This window comes from Mus caroli, unplaced genomic scaffold (assembly GCF_978045245.1).
Source record: "Mus caroli unplaced genomic scaffold, Mus_caroli_1 scaffold_2, whole genome shotgun sequence".
NCBI classification, from domain to species: domain Eukaryota; kingdom Metazoa; phylum Chordata; class Mammalia; order Rodentia; family Muridae; genus Mus; species Mus caroli.
The window spans coordinates 6,331,120-6,352,398 of NW_028227257.1; the positions used below are offsets into that span (position 1 = coordinate 6,331,120).

General features: G+C 48.6%; 1 protein-coding gene and 1 long non-coding RNA gene across 3 annotated transcripts in view; one reads left to right on the forward strand and one right to left on the reverse strand.

Annotated features, from left to right (window-relative positions):
* Nucleotides 1-1,854: 1,854 nt before the first annotated feature.
* LOC115030377 (uncharacterized) overlaps nt 1,855-21,279 on the reverse strand; it is a 28,153-nt gene continuing 8,728 nt past the window's right edge. Inside the window, exons 2-3 of the long non-coding RNA XR_015045648.1 lie at nt 10,957-11,047; nt 1,855-2,123 (exon numbers count right to left, since the gene is read on the reverse strand). This is a non-coding gene — a long non-coding RNA (uncharacterized LOC115030377). The remainder of the gene's footprint in view (nt 2,124-10,956; nt 11,048-21,279) is intronic.
* LOC110307607 (ubiquitin-ribosomal protein eL40 fusion protein-like) lies at nt 18,294-18,680 on the forward strand. 2 transcript variants are annotated; one of them, XM_085828797.1, is made up of 2 exons: nt 18,318-18,414; nt 18,490-18,680. In XM_085828797.1, the coding sequence occupies exons 1-2, from the start codon at nt 18,324-18,326 to the stop codon at nt 18,678-18,680; spliced, it is 282 nt and encodes a 93-aa protein (XP_085684923.1). In that variant the 5' UTR covers nt 18,318-18,323. The 2 variants fall into 2 exon arrangements, with proteins under 2 accessions (XP_085684920.1, XP_085684923.1); XM_085828794.1 differs by having other exon boundaries at nt 18,294-18,680.

Sequence of the window (21,279 nt, forward strand, 5' to 3'; positions counted from 1 at the left end):
GTTATTACCAGTGTGGTATTATAAAATTGATATGGTTATTATAAAAATAATAGGGAATTTATCTTACCTTTTTTGCATTAAGAGATAATAAAATTACTCTCTGGAAACAAATTATACCTTCTTTTGTCTTCATGAAACATTAGCAAGGCCTGGACTGCATGCTAGAAACCTTTGTTTCGCCAGGTGTTTCTTTCATTGGGAACTTACCCAGAGGATGCTGGGCCTGTTTGCCCACCAAGCCCTTGTTTCTGGCTGGTCAGAAGGACAAAAGACTTCAATTCTGCTATCCAGGAAGGTTAGAGACCACCTTCCACTATGTTAGCCCCTCTCCGATTGTCCATTTCAAAGGAAGCAGCATCTCTTTTTTCATTTGCTCAGAAACTTTGAGACATGTCCAGAACCTTCCAGAAGAAAAATGTCCACACCTCACTAAGAACATGGCTGTGGCTAAGGAGGTCCTATGAAGGGCACAGGATCCATAGCAGGTCTCAGGCACAGAGACCTTCTTCAAGATCTCTCTCTCTCTCTCTCTCTCTCTCTCTCTCTCTCTCTCTCTCTCTCTCTCTCTCTCTCCCTATATAAGCCAGCTGCCATGTGAACTTGAACTCAATTCATCTGAATTGAGCCTTCGCCAGCATCTGAGCTCCCTCTATTCTTTCAACACACGGAAACACAGGTTTCGCTTGGGCAGTGGGAGCCTTCTAAAGGAGAGGAAAGAAAGTCACGGGATCTCCAAGACACCGTGTTCTGCTTTCTACATGCAGGTGCCATGGAACCCCTCCCTGGAACTGTAACATGGGGCTGGGTGTGTGAATCGCCACAGCGGCTTGGGAGGAGACCGAAGATCAGAAAGAAGCAAGGATCACATCACGTGCCTGGCCTGGAACAAGCAGCTTGCCTCAGTTTCTCCCACCTGAACCTGAGGTCTCTTGGTAGCACATTCTAACTTTCTCTGAGCACGGGGCATCAAGGAGACACGGGTACACCTCCAATTGCCGTCTCCCTGAGCACCAGCAACGCCTGCAAACCTTACCAAGTCCCCACTATCCCCAAGCCACTCACAGGACCCTCCAGCAACGAGCCCCCTCCTCAGAGCTCTGCTCCCAGACTGTCTGTCTGATCATGTTTCCCAAACAAAGTACACTGGCAATTTGTCTGGCTGCTTAATTCTTCCTAAGACGAAGTGACAGGAATCCAGGCGCTCCCCCTCTGTGTTGGCTTTTATTCTTTCTTTCTTTATTTTTCCCTCTCGCCCACTCGTCCCTGTGGCTCAGTCTCTCCACAGCATTCAGCTGTCACTCTGGTATTAGCCCACTGTCTGCCTGGCAGCCCACAATTACACACTTATTTTATTACTTAGTTTCCCACCCAGAGCTGGTGAGTCAGACCTTAACCTTTCTTGCTGTAACAAACTCCTCTTCTACCTCCCCTCCTCCTCACAGCCTCCTCAGCCCTCAACTTTCAGAAGTCACTGTCTGTTCAAAGCCATGTCACCGCAGCGAGAGGGGACAGGCTTATCTATGGCTCTGAGCCCGTGGCCTCCTGGTCTTCCACCCAGGCAATCGGTTCGAACAAATGAAGTGCTGTGCTCTGTGTTCCCAGGTCTCTTGGGATCAAAACAAGAATGTGGTAAACAGGACTCAAGAAGGACAGGAGAGTGATACATTGGTCCCACGGGCAGATCTTGGACCAAGACAAGTCAGGACACTCCTCTCTGCAACCTGGACTTCACTACATGACTCCAGAGACAGATCACAGAAATGAGGCTAATGTCCAGTCCGGGACAACCAGGCGTGGAGCTCCTGGGCGTTTTTAAGTTAACAATCCTAAGAGAAATCAGAGGCAACTTCTACATTTTTTTTATTTTAAAATTATTTTAATTTATTTACTGGAGAGAGGAGTGAGTATGCGTGGAGGTCAAAGAACAAATTATAGCACTCTCCCTCTCTCTCCACATGGGAGGGCATGGGTCCCGGGGATTGAACTTGGGTCTTGAGGATTGGCAGCGGCGCCTTTACAGTCTGAGTCATCTCACTGGCCTAGGTGTGCCGTGTCGAACATATCCGAAAGTTAAGTACGAAGTTCTCTCTGTCGTAGTTGGTGTGGGGCTATCTCTGAAGATGCTGAGAAGGGAAATGGGAAAGAGAATCTTGAGGTGGAGGGCATAAGAGCTGGAGAAAGCCATGGATCTCCTGCCAGACATTAATATTTACAGAAGGAAACAGATTTGGCCAAGGCTGGAGCACAGTCTTTAGGCTCCAGACCCCAAGTCCTTCCCAGCACCCATGTTACCTGATTAGTCTGAAGTTCAGAGAAGAATGCAGATCAAAGATAGGCTTTGCAGCACACACACATGGTGACTGAGACAGGCAAGGTCAGGCCAGTTAGCTACCCTCATGGTCACACTCCCCGCCAATCAACTAGTCATGAGAACGAATATGAAGTACTCAAATAAGACCTGGACACCCGGTAGCCACAGTTCCTGGGCAGAGCCTTAGGAATGAGAACTCAGCAGTTAAGGGTGCTTTGCCTGGGGCTGAAGAGATGGTTCAAGGGGGTAAGGGCACGTTCCGCTCTTGCAGAGGATCTGAGTTCCCAGCACCCACATTGGGAAACACAATTGTCTGCAGCTCCAGCTCCAGGGGAATCTCATGCCCTCTTCTGAAGGCATACTATGTGCAGATGCAGATACCCACATACAAACACAAGCATAATATAATACATACACACACACACATATATAGACATTCAGTTTCCCAGCTTGTGATCAGAGAACCTCTTGCCAGTACACTCTTCAATTCTGTCTCCCCTACTGGTCGCGACTTCTCTCTTCAGATCTCGTTGATGGTTGCTTGAATTCACCTTTTAAGATGTCCAGTTTGGCGACTTCTACTGCAGTCACAGACGTGTGCAGACACCTCTCTGGACCCTTCAGAACACCTCATCATCTCTCCCCTAACAGCACACTCCCCTCCACACACATCAGTACCCCCTGCAGGCCCTTGGCAAGCACCAGCCCTCTCCACGCTCATACACTTGCCCTTTATGAGGGTTCACTTATGTGGAATCATACGATTGCTCTGTGGGCTTTTGTGACTGGCATCTTCCCATTCGGTTCATTTACACTGCAACGCATCTCACGAGTTTTTCACGGCTGAATGATATTCCACCATGAGGCTACACTGAGCCTTTCCTGCTCATTAGTTAATAAGCACTTGGGTTGTCTCCATTTGGGTGTTGGTATAATAGTGTTGCCTTCCTTTCCCTTTTAACATTGCTTTGTGGATACCACTCAGCTGGTAGCTGCTGCCAGTTCATGTTTGCCCTAATCTCTCTTGCCTGAGTAAAAGCCCTGCAATGGACTAAGTCGAAATCAAACTTTGCTGAGCAATCCATCTTCTTTAGAAGCTGATGTCCTGCCTAAACCCTGACACTATCTCAGTGGCAACATATCATGCCAAATGTCCTGACGACATTTCCAATTTTCTCGATGTCTCCTTTCCTGCACCCTGTCTCGAGCCTTCAGATTTCTGATTAACCGATCCATCCCTTCACGCTCCGATAGGAGAGCGCCTGCAGTTCACTTTCCACATGAAGTACATCTACAGTCTTCCTTTGGTTCCCTCAAGCTCCCAAAATTCAGTCTCCACAGTTCTGATAGGTGAGAAAACGGAGGATTACTCAAGAAAAATGGAGCCAAGCACCCGAGAAATGGACCCTTCTTGTCAGAAGCAAAACCAGAAAGAGGATACAGATCTGTCACTGCCTCATCTGCACGAGCTCATGTAGTTGACAATGACCAAAATTTTCTTTTAAAATCATTGGTTGATCAGTAGAAAGCCCACAGGCAAACAAGGTAATTAAAATCAGATGTCTGGCCAGAGAGATGGCCCTGTGGAAAAGGGTCTTTGCTACCCAGCCAAGAGTTTCAGCTTAAGATCCACAGAGTGGAAGGAGGGAATAGATTCCAAGAAGTTATCCTCTGACTTCCACACATAAGGCATCGTACGTATGTATGTTGTGCACACACACATGCTACACAATAAATAATAAATAAAAATTTAAAACCCAATGTGCTTAAGTCAATAACATGACCCATGTCCTAGCTGGGTGGTCCCAGCACTGGGTAGGCAGAGGCAGGAAGATCTCTGAGTTTGAGGACAGCCTAGTCTACAGGGCAAATCATCTAGGGCTAATAAGAGAAACCTTTTCTTGAAGAGAAAAAAAAGAAAGAAAGAACCAACAAACATAAACATGTCACATTCGACCGCCCCTCTTGTCAGCAGCTTACGGCTTTTACAGGGTTTCCCCATTCGTCTGTCTGTGTGAGTGCATGTGGAGTCCAGAAGTTAGCTTAAGTATCTTCCTCGGTCACTCTTGACCTTTTTCAGTTTTTTTTTTTTTTTTTTTTTTTGACTCTCACTGAACCCTGAGCTCACCAGTATAGCCAGGCTGGCTGGCCAGTGGTCCTCAGAGATTCTCCTGCCTCTGCCTCCTCCTTGCTAGGATCTCAAGTACATCCTGTCATTCCTGGTTTTCCCGTGGGTTCTGGGGCTCCTTGTGTCTGGACCCCTTACCGACAGCCTGCTATCCAGTTGTGCCTGTGTCTCTATTAACAAGACCTGGTGGATGTAAGCCCAGCAATCCCCATCAACTCTGGAGGCCTCTAATGTATAGTCAGCCTGATAGAGGCCAGGTTAAAGTTTATCCTTTCAGAGCTTCAAGAAAGGCTTTGCTAAGCAAATTAATGTTGTCAACAAGATTTCTGGTGCCTGTTGAAAGTGCTTTTAAAAAGCATGGGATGTTTTCAAGTGCATCAAATGGGGCCTGGATTAGAGCTACAAATTCTCAGTGAGGATTGTCCAGGCATGATCAATTCTGACCTTGAAGAAAGAGTTCTGAAATGTCCTATCCTGTCAACTTCCCATCTCCTGGAATAGTTTTGCTAGCCCTGTTCTTATCGGCTTTAAAGGTAATCAAACCCCCCTGCCCTTGTTTTTTATTGGAAAAGTCACTTAACCTTCTTATACAGCCAGCTAAGCCTTCTCAGACGTCAGTCCACATGATAAGGAAATGAAACGAACAGTCTGTCATGATGAAAAGCTTTCCAGGCCACTGAACTCTGTTGGTGAAGAACTCAACATTTCAAATTGGACAATAACACAGACAGATATAGCCACCGAGCTGCTGGAGCGAAACCCTGAGTCTAGACATACGCGTGCAGGAAAGAGCTGTCCTTCAAACGCTCTTGGGCAAACTCTGAGAGGTGCCTCTGAGCTTCGGATCAAGTTGTCACTGAGGGAATAAAAAAGAGCAGGGCTAGGTCACAGCCTCCACCTGGTACCGCTTCAAAGGATGTCACCACTTTCATCTGCACAGGAAGCTGAGGTCCAGAGGGACTCACTCACCCTGCCTGCCAAGGTTCTGACTCCATTAGATGTCGTATCACAGTATGTCCAAGCAGTACCCTGCTATAGATCACACATGGCCAGAAGACTGTTTTCCGCTCTGTGGCACTGTGCCCACATGATTAAGAGGGACACTAGCAGTCAGTGAGATGGCCCATCAGGTAAAGGCACTTGCGGTCAAGCCTGATAACCTAGTTCCATCCCAAGAACCCACGTGGTGGAAGGAGAGAACTAACTCTCCCAAGCCTTTCCATGTGTGCCAAAGCTCTTGCCCTGTGGTTGTACACATGTATGTATACACTCATGTTCACAGAAGCATCACACACACACACAAATGTCAAATGTACAAAAGAAGAGAAAATACTAGAGACAGGGCTGAAGAGAGGGCTGGATGGTGATATGTAGCAATATTCTCCAAGTTGAAAGATTGCCATCCTGGAGGGAGGATCTTTAAGAACCTGAAGTAAACAACTCACAAGTCTCAAGACAGCCCGGAAACTTACAAGGTCCACAAGGCCCCTCCCTTCCCATAATTATATAAGAGTAAAGACTGCAGTGGAGAAAAGCGCCCCTGTCAGAGAGCTCCAGGCTTGCGGCTTACACGAGTGTCTCTGAGGTATCAATAATTCCATAAATCACCCCTCACCCACATTCTATAAGTCACCCTGATTAACTCATTGGTTCAGTGAGCTGGACATGAATGGAATCTTTTCTTTGACTTAATCTAGATCCTCTATCTGGAGTGAGGGTACAGTTAAATGTTCATATCTTCCCAGAAAAGAGTCAAATTAGCAAGTGGAATAAAGAGTGTGGGTTGACTCTGGCGAAGGAAAAACTAAAGGACAGGGAGGAATCTGCCAAGTTATAATCGATACTTCACCCCCAGAAGATGCTACTCACCTCAGAAATACTCCTAAAATCTTTGCAATTCACAACGTAATAACTTGTTGCTTAATAACTCACTGGGCTACTCAGCGCCTCGGGGAAGCACACTCCAATCTCTCTGTATTCGTGTTCTTTAGCTTTACGAAGTAAACTTCTGTTTAATCCAGGTAGTTCTCTTGACTGAATTCTTTCCTTCAAGGGGACAAGAACCAAGAGATACAGCCTAGGTGGTGGTGGGTGGTGGCACACGCCTTAAGTCCCAGTCCTCAGGGGGTGGGAGGAGCAGAGACAGGTGGATCTCTGAGTTTGAGGCCAGTCTGGTCTACAGAGCAAGTTCTAGGCCAGCCAGAGCTAGACAAAAATCCTATCTCAGGGGGGTGGGGTGGGGTGGGGTGGGGGGGTGGACCCCAGTTTAAGGTTGTAGTGGAGTTGAGACAAGCCTTCCAGGTTAGACCTCACCACCCAGCCATTGTGGGATTGTTTTGAAAGAATCTTTAGCAATAACTGCAAGAGGCAGTGTGTCTTGGGTGGCAGATTGGCATCTATCTCCTTAGAGACTTGGTGCTTTTTTTTTTTTTTTGTCAAGTAAGAAACTGGCCCTTTCTGGATGCCCCAGTGCCCTCTGTGTCTGGTCAGGTCCCTACAGAGATCTGAAAGAAGCAGACATCTGGAGGCCTGGGGTGCCAGCCAGACCCTGAGCCAAGAGTCAAAACTGAAATGTCCCCCTCCCCCAGGTCCTCTGTGACATTGGTTTCCCTGTGTCATCAACACATGACCAAAGGGGACCATTGAGAAAGCGGAAGCAGAGTCATAGCCAGGCCCGGTGGCACCGGCCTGTCACCCAGGCTACCTGGGAAGCTGAAGCAGAGGGGCCATGAGTTCACGGTCTGTGCCCTCCTATTTCAAAACAAAAGTTAAAAGAGAGTTAGGAAGCAGCTTGGTGAGAAAGGCTTGTCTGTCTTATGTGAGCAGCTAGGTTCAGTCATCCATGCAGGAAGAGGGAGAAGGGAGACAGGAGTCACACACACAAACAATAATACAAATGACACCTTAGAAATATCACCAGACTTGAGATAAGACAGCTTTGCGGGGAGTAACCATTCTGAAAACACGTCCCCCTGTGCCTGTAAGCCCCATGACAAATATCTCCCATCCCCGTGCCTTCAAGGGTTATTATCTAGAACAGACATTGGTAGCTATTACATCTTTAACCCAGGCACCAACAACGCAAACTCAGAAGTGTTCCATCACACAGTGCGATGGCAGTGTGAGCGTGCATGCGGGGAGTCCTTGGAGCGTGTCCCTGCATCCATTCTGCTAGCTCAACTGCCATAGCTAGCCCCATCTGAGCTCCACCCCCCAGCAGGCCCGCTTTGCTCTGCATGGTTCCCCCATCCGCAACAGAAGCCACAAGCTAATTGCTTTCTGAGCCACTGGTTCCTCGCATTTGTCCTCGAGAGGCTCCAGCCTGCCACGCTGTGGCCTTGTCGAGGCCCAGACAGAGACTTTGTCCCCCTTTATTTGACAACCACTGTTAATTAGAAAATTACGTCTCAATTCATCTTTCAAAACAACTAAAGTCCAGACTAATTGCTAGCGGGCAGTTTAGTCCATAGCATCGAGACAGATTGCTGGCAAGAAGCCAGAGTAGGTTCCTCAGGAGGAAGCAGACCCGATAGGAGGTTCTAGAGAATATCAAAGGTATGTGGGAGTACATCAGCAATGGAGGCCAGAGTCCTCTACCTTCATGTCTGCCCCACAGAACTTCTGGGACAGGCAGTGTCATAAAGTGTTCCGGCTAGTGGCGGGAAGACTCGTGTTAGGAAGCTAGACTTCAAGTGTGTTGCTCCGTGGTTGCGGCATGCTGTCTGGCATCCTTGGCATTTGAACTTTTGATTCCACTGATGAATGTCAGTCAGACACCTTTTAAAGCTGGGGGCTTGGACAGAGAAGCTCACAGCACAGGTATGGTAGGGTCCTGGGTGGGAAGGCATGGAGGATCAGGTGTCCTTCCTGAGGGAAGGTCGGCTCCAGAAATGAGCCCACAAGTGACATCTCTGACAAGGAAAAGGGTCAGAGGACTGCAGTGGCAAGAGGGAGAACAAGACCCACAAGCTTCAAGACAGGGCTGGGTTATACATGGGAACCAGTGCAAAAGGACACACCATGGGAAAGGGGGTTTGACCTCTGGCCTTCTCACAAGTCAACATGCAAAGAATGGTTTCCTTCACACCAGCCTTGGCCGTGTCCAACAATGAAGGCCAGCGGGCTTTGAACTCACTGTGCCACCTAGGCTGGCAGCAAAGTTTCCCTCCAAGTTTTTTTTTTTTTTTTTTTTTTAAAGAATGTCTGTGTGTACACACATGAGTACAGGTGCTCACAGAGTCCAGAAGAGGACATTGGGTCCCCTGGTGCGGGAGTTAGGTACAGATGGCTATGAGAATCCAATACTTAGCCTAGTGCTGGGAACAAGCAAAAGAATTCTAAATACCATTCTAAGCACTAAGCCTCCATCTAACCATCGGGAGGAATGACACCCAAGGTCCCAGGTTCTAGGGGAGCTGGGGACCCCCCTACAGCTGAACAGCTCCTGCTGTAAACAGTTGTCTGAATCCGGGCATCTCAAAGACAACTTCTCCGTCTTGCCAGCAGGATCAAAACACTTTCACACACACACACACACACACACACACACACACACACACACACACACACAAAAGCCAGGCATGGTGGCGCACGCCTTTAATCTCAGCACTCGGGAGGCAGAGGCAGGCGGATTTCTGAGTTCGAGGCCAGCCTGGTACAGAGTGAGTTCCAGGACAGCCAGGGCTACACAGAGAAACCCTGTCTGGAAAAACCAAAAAACAAACAAAAAAAAAAAACAAAAAACAAAACAAAACAAAAAACACTTTCACGTTCCCAGGCCTAGGAACGAACACCTACCTCGTTTGTCCGAGTGTTTTCTTACTTGTCTGTTAACTGGTTAAGAATATAGAAACTGCTATTATCTAAACCAAGGCGCATATGTTGTAAAAATATACAATCAGTTGCTTTAATTAGCTGCATGCGGCTGACCTGCTCGTTTGTCCCCTTCTCACTCGGAGCTCCGGAACTAATGTCTAGGAGAATGAATTACGGACCCTGAAGCCAGGTGCCCTGGACACAGCCCAGTCTCCAACACGTTTTCCCTTGCTTAACCCACAATGTCAAAATACAACCGGATAACACTGCAGCTCTCCGCAGCTTGCTTTGTGTTCTCATTCCTTAGAAATGTTATACAATCTCTCTGTGGGGATGTGGTTCAGATCCTGAACTGGCCTTCATCCTGAGCGGTCAGAAAATAAAGCTTTCGTTTCTAAGCTTCCGTATCTGAAGTGAGTTTTCTCAGCTTCCACCCTGAACCAAACGCGAGGATCTGTGGGAGAAAAGCGCATACACCTAACCACTGAGCCATCTCTTCTTCCCACAGAAGTCTCTACACCTGGCTTTCGGTCCTCCAGTGTTCTCCTGCCAAACCCAAGGCCTTTCCTAAGGGCCATGACCAGCACACAGGAGCCAGGCCTGTGTCTTCTCCACCTTCCCACAGGCTCTGGGGATGGGAAGGAGGCAGGGGTGGGTATGCAGCACCCTCAGTGTCCAGACAGACATGGGAGGGTCCTTAAAAGGAAATTTAGAGGTTGGTTCATAAAAGAGAGATGCGGTTATCCAGAAAGTTCTCTTCTCCCCACCCTTGTGTGTGTGTGTGTGTGTGTGTGTGTGTGTGTGTGTGAATATGAATGTGTGGATGTGTGTGTGAGTGTGTATTTATGTGTGTGTGAACTGTCTGTGTGAGTGTGGGTATGTGAGAGTATGTGTGTATGTTTGTGTGGGGGTGTGTTTGTGTGAGTGTGCATGTGTGTCTGTACTCACCTACATACCAATGTCTATCTTTGAGTATTGGAGAAGGACAGCTACAATCAGCTGTGTTAGGGAATTATGATAGAATAGTTCTTGTGGGAGGCTGGAGAGAGAAATGTCTTAATCAATACAATGATTGCCACACATCAGGAAAACCCAAGTTCAAACCACAGCCACATCTAAAAAGCCAGGCCCTGTGGCATCATTGTCACCTCAGCTCAGTGTAGACAAGTAGGTCCCTGGGCTCTGTGATTTCCCTAGGCTACACTAACCCCCAGCCAGTGAGAGTCGTACATGTAGAGTGTTCCTGAGGACATCAGGGTCGTGACCTGTCCTACACACACACACACACACACACACACACACACACACACCCCTAAGAACAGCACAACCTACCACCTAGTACATGGAACTGAAATTGCAAGAGACTGTGTTGCTGTTCCTGTCCCCAAAATGTGCTTTGCTGGGAGTGGGTGTTAGTGGGACAGTGACCTGGGTATCCCACATCATGATCATGGAGAGTAGAAATCACAAGGGCCAACAGATCCTTCCAGAGGGCTGGCCTGGAGAGAGCTGGGTGAGACCACACTCCACACTGAACCAGCACTGAGTCCAGGCAATGCCTGCCCTATGCTACCCACCCTCCAGACCTTGACCACACTCTGCCCATCCCATACCCCCAGGGGGGAAACCAAGGAAGTAGCCCCCAGCATCCTGAGCTGCAGGGCACTGGGCAATGTTAATCATTAAGGTTTCCAGAACTCACTCGCACTTGAGAACAGCAACAATTTAATGACTGACTAAAGTGATTCCAAGTGTCATCACCCAGCTTCCTCCAGCTCTTCTTGTTCAGGGACCTAAAAGGAAAAAAATTGAGGGTCAGTGGACAGGTACATAGGTCACCCGCTGGCCCACACCAGATCTGCTCCACACATCCATCTCTTTTACTTGGTTGGCAAGAAAACTTGATGATTTTTCAACTTGTTGCCAGTTTTAAACTGGGGCGACTTGACTCGTGCACCCATAAACACCTGAAGAAACCCTCTGCCACTGCGGTCTATTGGACCCAAGGACAAGTGTTACTGTGAACAAGACCCTGACACCCTCCATTCAAAGGCAGTGACTTGCCTGGTCCCTCCGTGGAAGCTACTTTGAAACCTTTATCTTAGATTTAGAAATATATCCACCACACAGGCTTCTTGTGGGGTCACTCTAACCAAGCAAGTGAACACTGGGGGAGACCCCTGTGCAGACCAGAGGGGTCCAGGGCTTCTCTACCATGTGAGTGGGCTTCTCTACAGACATCCTGGGCTTGAGCCTCGAAAAGATGCCTCAGACAATGTCAGTCCCCCTTACAGAAACTGGGGCCCCAGTGACGTGGAATGAGAGGACTTTGGAGCAAGGATCCTGAGGATTAAAATCAGTGCCATCTCGGGCAGTACCAGTGTGTGCCAGGGTTATAGTACTGGTGCCCCAGGCCCTCAGGTCCTGATAAGACAGGTGCAGGCCTCCCTTGTGAGCCTGTGGAAACAGCCAGTGTTCCTCCCCAGACCCAGACCAGACCCAGCCAGGTCCCCAGAGGCTCAGGTCCTTGTGCCCTTCACTGGAGTGGAGGAGGAGAGGAAGGTTGTTTAGTGCCACATGAGGTACAGTCCGGGGGAACCTTCTGCATATGACTCGCACACAAGGGCGTGTGTACACACAGAGACCTCACAGCACTCTCCCAAGCCAGTGTGTCAGCAGAGGGACACTACATCAAAAGGCAACCAACGCAGTGGGTCAGCTGTCTGTGTGGAGCTGCCTGCCACTCCTTACCCTGGCCTCTCCCTCCTCATCTGTGTCTGTCTACACACACACACACACACAGAGAGAGAGAGAGAGAGAGAGAGAGAGAGAGAGAGAGAGAGAGAGAGAGAGAGAGACAGACAGACAGACAGACACACAGACAGACAGACAGACACACAGACAGACAGACAGACAGACACAGAGACACAGAGAGAGAGACAGACAGAGACACAGACAGAGACACAGACACAGACACAGACAGAGACACAGACACAGACAGAGACACAGACACAGACACAGACACAGACACAGACACAGACACACACACACACACAGACACACACACAGACACAGGCGCAGAGAGAAACAACCTATGACATGCTCCTCTTCCTTCTTTTCTTTTTCTTTTTCGTTTTGAGACAGGGCCTCAAGTAGCCCAGGCTAGCCTGGAGCTCACTAGGTACCAGGGAATGACCTTGAACTTCAGACCCTCCTGTCTCCACCTCCTGAGTGCTGGGATCAGAGCTGTGTACTGCCTACCACATCTAGCTTACACAGTGCTAGCTAGCAATGGGAGCCAGGGGTCTGTGCAAGCTAAGTAAAGTTGCTTTACCAACTAAGCCACATCCCCAAGCCCACCTCCTCTGTAACACATAGTGTACAGTTCTCAGGGACGGATCAGCATCCCCCTCCTACCCGCCAGGAGGTCCTCAGGGCGGCTTCCTAATCTGGGGCAATCACATTGAGGCCAGCTGAAGTAAGCCACCTCTCTCCCTCTCCTTGAGAGGTGTGGCCAAGCTCAGCAGCGCAGAGCCAGGTTCCAAAGCCTCTTCCCCTCCTGCTCTTCCAGTTTCCTGGCTGCTGTCCGCTCGTTCTTTCTTTTCTTCCCAGCTTCCTGGCAAGCTCTCATAAGAGCAAGCCAGACAGAAAGCTATTTGCTGTCAGAGAAGAGCATTGTCCCTCAACCCTTTATCCCTGAATGTGTCCTGCACAAGAGGTGAAGTCTCTTCCCCACCATTCCACACTTGGCCTTGGGATTCTCCTCTGCTTTAGAACTTATGTCCATAAAAAGCCAAGAGTGTTTTCAGGGACTGTGGGGCTGGCTCAATTGGTTAAGAGCACTGGCTGTGCTTTTAGAGGACCTGGGTTCGATTTCCAGCACCCATGATTTCCCACGACTATCTGTAACTCCTCTTTCATGGGATCCTGTGCCCTCTTCTGGCACTCATGAGCAGACACACACATGGTTCACAGACACACATGCAGGCAAAATACCCATGAACAGTTAAAAAGTCTTAAAAAAAAAAAAAAAAAGCAAAGGGTGCTTTCAGCAAGAGAAGTTGGCCAGGACTTTTCTGGCAGCTTCTCCCTGAGAACTGGATTTCACAGTTTGATTACAGTCTTAGAACTTTTACAAGTCTGGCAGTTAACATTTTAAGATGCATATTACACTCAACTAATATGATACACGTGACTATGAGTGCAGATAAGCCAGACCACCACACAGCTCTCATAAATACAAAGCCTCCATCAGAACCAGGAAAAGGCACTGGAGTGGTTCACCGGTAGAACATTTAACCAACCACATTACAGGCCCTAGACTTGATCCCTCGTACAGAAGGGGTGGGGAAAGCTACTCAGAACCAAGCTGAACGATTGCAGATGGCTGCCTCCATATACACCTGTGATCCCAGCATCGGGGAGACCTCGGCAGAAGGATAGGTGTTCAAGGCCAGCCTGGACTACAGAGCAAGTTCCTGACTGAAGAAAATGAAACAAACAAACAAACAAACTGTGCCACTCTATCCCTGGGCTGCCTCAGTCAGCAAACATCTGAGGACTGTCCCTGTCTAAGACACTGACCTAGCACAGTGATGCCACACATGTCACCTGGATGTTACTGCCAGCAGAGTTGGAAAATTCCACCTTCTTGAGAAAAGCCACTTTCCGTCTCTGGAGCACTGAGGCCGCCCAGAAGAGAACGGGGACTCGGGGGGAGTGGTTCAACTTTACTTCAGGGGACTTTGAGAAGATAAAAGAGCCAGTCTTGGTACTCTGAGAGCCAGACTCTTCCATAGTGGAAGGAAAGTCAGGGGCAGAATCCGCCAGGGAACAGCAAGCCTGGGGGCTTTGGGAGAAACACGGGACCACGTGGAAGAGCAGAGCTGATCGTGGGGCAATCATGGAGTGCAAATGGAGAAGAGAGGATGGGCACTAGCTCTCATGAAGACTGCTCGGGGGCTCTACCTGGGGCATGATGGGACGTGGAGGCATAGCATGGTACTGGCCAGATCTGGGTGGGGGCTACTGAGATGGGGTTAGAGGCCTAGGCTCTGGAGAGATTTGTGAGGTAAGTCCATTTGCTGAAGGGACGGATGCTGTTGTAAAAGAGGGAGGAGTTTCTGCAATGTTTTCCAGAATCATCTAGAAACACCTATAAGGATCTTCACTGAGTAGAGTGGAAGGCTGAACAAGGCAGAATTTGGGGTGGGGTAGGGTGGGGAATAAAGGATTCCGCTTTGGACAGGGTGTGAGAAGCCCCCAACAGAAACCATTCACGTGGGTCACTGAAAGCACCAAGACACTGAGATTCCAAGGGAGAGGCTGGAGAGGCCAATCCAGGAGCAAACCATGGGCTCTCCCTGGTCCTTGAGGTCTGGCAAGGAAAGCTGGAAGCTAACAGGAGACTGAGATAGCCCCCAAAGAGAGAACCAGGGCATCGGACATTCAGATGCAAGTTGCACTGTCTTCCTGCTCAGTCTGAGTGGCTCTGGGGACATACACATATCTTCTGGACCTTGGCATTATAGAGTTGGTGAGCCAGGTCCTCTCTCCAGGCTCTGGGGACAGTCCTTTCCTTTGCCTTACCTTTGGATTCCTCCTCTTCCCTTACTTCCAGTCTCTCTCTCTCCACTTCCAAAGCCCGGGGCACATTCTGTTGAATCTCTCTGCCTTCCCTTGACTACATCTTCTGACCCTAACACCCTTACCCCCACGAGGTCCTCCCAAAGACAGCAGGCCAATTCAGGAGACTCCCATCTCAAAACCCTTACAGCACACCCATTTGCACCAGTCTATGCTATGCAAAGGAAAATGGGGACTCAGCCCCCAACATGAGCTACCTTCAGCGCCCCAATACTGGAACTGTCTGCCAGGTATAGGCTGGAAAACCTCTCTCAAGGCTGCTTGTCAATCAGGGTCTACAGACTGAATGTAGCAAAGGCTTTCTTCATCGACAAGCTAGCTCTCAAATTGTCAAACAAGATAACATGGAGGCTTTCCCAATAAAGTTCTGGAGAGTTCTGGAAACCAAGGACACTTTTATATAACTATTCCTCTAACGGACTGCCTCTTTGACTCATGAACTTTCTGGTTTTGTGAATCTTTCGCCTCATTTGTCCCCAAAGTCGCCATGAGTGTCCAAGTCCAAGGCAGGACTGAGTTGTTCATGAAGTCAGAACATTCTTTCCATGTTCAGGTCAAAGTTCAAAGTATAACACTGGGTATAACAACAGTGCTTGCCCAACAGGCCACCAACATGTGCCAATACAGTCAGTCCTGGGCCACCTAGGGCTGAAGTCAGAGTGACCTCAGGAACATTTTGGACAAAAGCTGTTTGCTTTTTTTTTTTTTATCTTAAACATTTAGAAGGACCAAACTTTCCATGTAAATGTGGATTAATTAATAATCCACACACCCGTTGCTTCAGAGCAACAAGAACTGGAAACTAACCATGCAGAAGAAGATCTGGCCATTTGATCAACAGTTCTCATGTGTGGCAAAGCCGCAGCCAGTGTGGCAACACTTCCTGTACACACCAGCAGGTGATAGCGGCTGCACACGCAGCCCTGGCAGCCGCCTCCAAAACATATACATATTCCAAGTCCATCTTGAGAAACAGCACACACAGCTCCAAGCTAGAGGTGCTGGATGCCAGAGCTCACCTCATCAAAGCCTCTTGGGTACCCACTTTCCAATGATAAAGGTCCTTGAAGCACACCACAGGGTCACTTCAACCGCCTAGAGCGTGAACGCACAGCTCGCTGCTGGACAAAGTCAAAAGCATTGGAAGGTTTCGCCGCTCTACGGTAATCAGAGTAGGCTGTGCGGATTACACGTAAGTCGCACGCACTCGGTAGCAAGACAGAATCACAAAGGACCAGAGGCCGACTCTAGTGTGAAGCCTTCTCTACCAACATCTGTCAGGGCGGGGCCAGTAAAAGGGAGAGAGAGCCCTGCCCACCTACAGCTTCCCACCATGCATGCACACACATGGCTATCACAGGCACAAATGTATACTTGCATGTCATATGCAAACACACACTTGAATTTTCACATGCAGATATACATTTGCATACCATGGGTAGTTATGTTTGCATACCATGTGTATACTTTTTCATATTTTAATTACAATGTGTAGTAAAATGAGCATGTTAAATTAAATATAATATTTAGACATCAAAATATTTATATATAAGATTTTGTTATATATAAATAACAAGAAATGAGTAAATATCACTGAGCGTTTAAGACAAAGATGCTGTGGGGTGTCTAAGGGAGGTGGTTAGAGGGACTATGAGCCAGGCAGTGGTGGCGCACATCTTTAATCCCAGCTCTCAGGAGGCAGAGGCAGGCAGATCTCTGTGAGTTCGAGGGCAGCTTGGTCTACAGAGCAGTTCCAGGACAGCCAGGGCTGCACAGGGTCACAGCACACTGCCCTAAATGGCTTGAGTTCTTAGGCTTCCCAGCAGGAAACCAGCACAGCTTTCAGAGGTGTGAAACCTCCCTCCAAATACCATCTCCAGGACCACAAGCAAAATCAGAACAGGGAGGGCTTCCCACATCTCCCTCTCGGCCTCTCCCAGCTCCTCTTTCCCAGTCCACCTGTCTCCCTTTATGAAACTCCCACTCTGCTCCTCCATGTCTGCCTCAGTTTCCCCTCCCATTTCCCTCATTTCACTGGCCTGTGTCTCATTCATGAATCTATATCATCTTTGTCTACCTTTATATCATCTATACTATGTCTATATCTATAAGTCTATGTCTGTTTGTCTATCTCTATATCATCTATATCTATAACCTATATCATCTATACTATGTCTATATTATCTACACCTGTCTGTCTATCTCTATACCTATAATCTATTCCATCTATATCTGTAAACTATATCATTTATATCTAAAATCTATATCATCTGTGTCTATATCATCTATATCTATGCCGATATCATCTCTGTCTATAGCTATATATGTCTACATACCTACCTATACCTACACACACACATACACGCACACACATACACATCTGCACTTGAGCTGGGGACAATGGCACAAGCTGGTAATGTTAGCACTCAAGAAGTGGGGACAGGATCAGCAGTTCAAAGTCATCCCCAGGTACATCGGCCATCCTGGGCTACATGAAAATTTATCTACAAGAAGAGGAAGGGCTGTGGAAAGAGGCCTTCAGCTAGGAACACGTGCTGCTGTTGCGGAGGATCCATGTTCCAACTTCAGCACCCACTCGGCAGCTTGCAAGCATCCCTAAGCCCAGGTCAGAAATTCAGAAGCCCTCCTGCGACCTCCTCAGGGACCACACACACACAGGTGCACATGCATACAAGCAGACACATGCACACACAAAATAAAATGAATACAACCTTTCTTTTTTAAGGAAGAAAAAAGCAAGAACCAAAAAAGAACTTTTCTGTTTTCACTATGTAGGTTCCAGGGATCAAACTTCCACAGGCAGGCTTGGCCGCAAGCACCTTTTCCTGCTGGGTCATTTTGCTCCCTCCCACCCCCGGAAACATTTAGAAAAAATGGAAGGCAAGCTAAGCCAGGTGGAAAATGCCTGCAATCCTAGCACCAGGGAACTGACACTGGAAGAAAGAGAATTCCAGGCTAGTTTGAACTACATACCAATCCCAGAACCAGGGAAGTTGAAGTAGGATTTAGCACTTTAGGCCAGCCTGGGCTACATGAGATGCTGTCTCAAAACAACAAGCTGAGTGAGTGAGTGAGCTAAAGAGTTCCAGGATTTCCAGCTTGGGAGAGAGAGAGAGAGAGAGAGAGAGAGAGAGAGAGAGAGAGAGAGAGAGAGAGAGAGAGAGAGAGAAAGAGAGAGAGAGCTGTGAGGTTTTTAATTGTTTTTGTTTTAAATTTCCTACATCAATCTAAAATATATATCCTGAGAAAATCTTCTAGCTGCAAAGTTACTCATGAAGATACTGGACAGGTAGTTAGTTATTGTTCAAGCAGAAAAGTCACTGAAGTGATTTTTTAAAAAGTTATTATTTTAAAAAGTCTCTTCCTCAAGGTGGCAGAGAGGATGCCAACTTGCAGAACTTCATGATGACCCTGACGGGCAAGCCCATCATTCTTGTGATAGAGCCCAGTAACACCATCGAGAATGTCAAGGTCAAAATTCAAGACAAGGGAGGCATCCCACCTGACCATAATCACCAGCAAACTTCTGGAGGATGCCACGCCCTGTCGGACTACGGCATCCAGGAAGAGTCCACCTTGCACTTCATGCTGCGCCTGAGCAGTGGCACCATCAAACTATCCCTTCGTCAGCTTGCCCAGAAGTATAACTGTGACAAGATAATCTACCACAAGTGCTACGCACACCTGCACCCTCGTGCAGTCAACCGCAGCAAGAAGTGTGGCCACACCAATAACCTGCGCCCTAAGAAGGTCAAATAAAGGTGGGGCCATACCTGGCCTGGGACCCCGGGACCCTGGAACCAAATAAAGCCTCCTTCCAAAGTCTGGAGCAAGAAAAGAAGAGGAGGGGAGGGAAGGGGAGGGCAAGGGAGAGGAGGGAAAGGAAAGGGAAGGGAAGGGAAGGGAAGGGAAGGGAAGGGAAGGGAAGGGAAGGGAAGGGAAGGGAAGGGAAGGGAAGGGAAGGGAAGGGAAGGAAAGGAAAGGAAAGGAAAGGAAAGGAAAGGAAAGGAAAGGAAAGGAAAGGAAAGGAAAGGAAAGGAAAGGAAAGGAAAGGAAAGGAAAGGAAAGGAAAAGGTTATTATAACATTGTTTTCACTGGAACCTCCAAATACTTATCTTCCCAAGTCAAGTTTTAGCACACAGATGCACCTGCGCATGCGCACAGACACACAAATCTCAGACGTGAGGAGACAGTGGCCCAAGACTCTTGACTCATGAACGATACGAAAGTTTATGTCAAATTTGATGAGTTCCATTTGTTGCACTATTGATTTAAAAAAAAAATATTGAAGCCGGGCGTAGTGGGGCACGCCTTTAATCCCAGCACTGGGGAGGTAGAGGCAGGCGGATTTCTGAGTTCAAGGCCAGCCTGGTCTACAGAGTGAGTTCCAGGACAGCCAGGGCTACACAGAGAAACCCTGTCTCGAAAAAAACAAAAAAAATTTGCATATATACTATATTCAAATAAGAGACATAGCTATGAGAAAGTGGGAGAAGAATAGGCTAGAAGTAGAAGCATCCATGGGGACATCACTAACTTCCCTGGCTACAGACAGGAGGGGACCCACACTCAGGTATTGGACAATGTGTGTGAATCAAGACTGTTGGAAAATCGGCTAGTTCACTTAATTATTTATTTATTTATTTATTTATTTATTTATTTATTTATTTTGGTCTTTTTGAGACAGGGTTTCTCTGTATAGCGCTGGCTGTCCTGGAACTCACTTTGTAGACCAGGCTGGCCTCGAACTCAGAAATCCACCTGCCTCTGCCTCCCAAGTGCTGGGATTAAAGGCGTGAGCCACCACGCCCGGCTTCACTTAATTTTTTAAAAAGCCTGTTCCTCAAACTGTGTGCTGTCCTTTAAGAATTTTCCCAACAAACATGTTTCTTCATAACCAGCAAACATGATTACACTACATTTTTGAAATGTGTTAAATGTTGAGAGTTATAAGCCATGCCTTAAAAAAAAAAAGAAAAGAAAAGAAAGGCAAAACAAAACGCCTAGTTGTGGGATAGCAAGAAAAGATCTCGGACGAGTGGGAGGGGTTCCAAGGGAAGAAAAGATCCAGTTGGCCTTCGTGTCTACCACAGTCCCCCCAATTTCCACTCTTGTGTTCCATCCACTTCACTTCACCCTCCCCCCACACACACACAGACACACCTGCCCACAAAGAATGCTTCTGCTGAGAACATTATCAAGTGGAAAAGAGCTGAAAGAGACCTACAGAGCCATGGAGGCCTCCTGCCTCCTGCCTCCTGCCTCCTGCCTCCTGCCTCCTGCCTCCTGCCTCCTGCCTCCTGCCTCCTGCCTCCTGCCTCCTGCCTCCTGCCTCCTGCCTCCTGCCTCCTGCCTCCTGCCTCCTGCCTCCTGCCTCCTGCCTCCTGCCTCCTGCCTCCTGCCTCCTGCCTCCTGCCTCCTGCCTCCTGCCTCCTGCCTCCTGCCTCCTGCCTCCTGCCTCCTGCCTCCTGCCTCCTGCCTCTCCTCTCTGCATCGCTGCCCTGGCTCCACCCACCTGATGGTGCCCTGCAACTGACTGATAGAGGCTGAAGGTAGTTTGAAGATAAACACAAAGTCAAAGACAGCATTCGAAGCCAGCTGATTTTTTTCCCCAATACTCCGACTTTCCAATATTCCAAAACGTCAACGGAACTTTGTTTCCATCGGTCTCCCTTCGGCCTCCCTTGTCCCTTCCGTCTCCCCCTTACAGTTTCTTTACCACTCCTGCACCCACGAGGCTTGTGGGCCTCCAGTTTGCATCGCAAGACTCTTCTCAAACCCCATCCTACCCTCCAGCACCCCCTGCACACAGGCCTCCTCGACTCTTGCAGGGCCTTCCCCTGCAGCACTCTTACCTTGCCGGTCCTCCCAGAGTCTCCAGGTCGGTTCCTCTCCACTTCGTCATCCTTAAGTTACTTCAGCGCCCCTCTGGACCTCTCCTCGACCTTCCTGTCCATCATCCACTGCCATGCCTCCAGCTGCCCCTTCAGGACCACGCCTGTCCATCATCTCCACCGCAGGACTCCAGCGCCCCCTCTGTTCGTCATCTTCCCCGCAGGACTCCAGCGCCCCCTCAGGACTCCATCTCTCCCTCTCTGTCCATCATCTCCTCCGGAAGACTCGAGCGCCCCCTCAGGACTCCATCTCTCCCTCTCTGTCCATCATCTCCTCCGGAAGACTCGAGCGTCCCCTCAGGACTCCATCTCTCTGTGTGTGTCCATCATCCCCTCCATGACTCCAGCGCCCCCTCAGGACTCCATCTCTCCCTCTCTGTCCATCATCTGCCCCAGGATTACAGTGCCCCACCCCCCAAGACTCCACAACTCTGTCCCTCATCCTTCAGGACTCCACCCACTC

Coding starts and splice junctions, on each gene's coding strand:
- LOC110307607 (XM_085828794.1), top strand. CDS start 18,324: ATGATGACCCTGACGGGCAAGCCCATCATTCTTGTGATAGAGCCCAGT.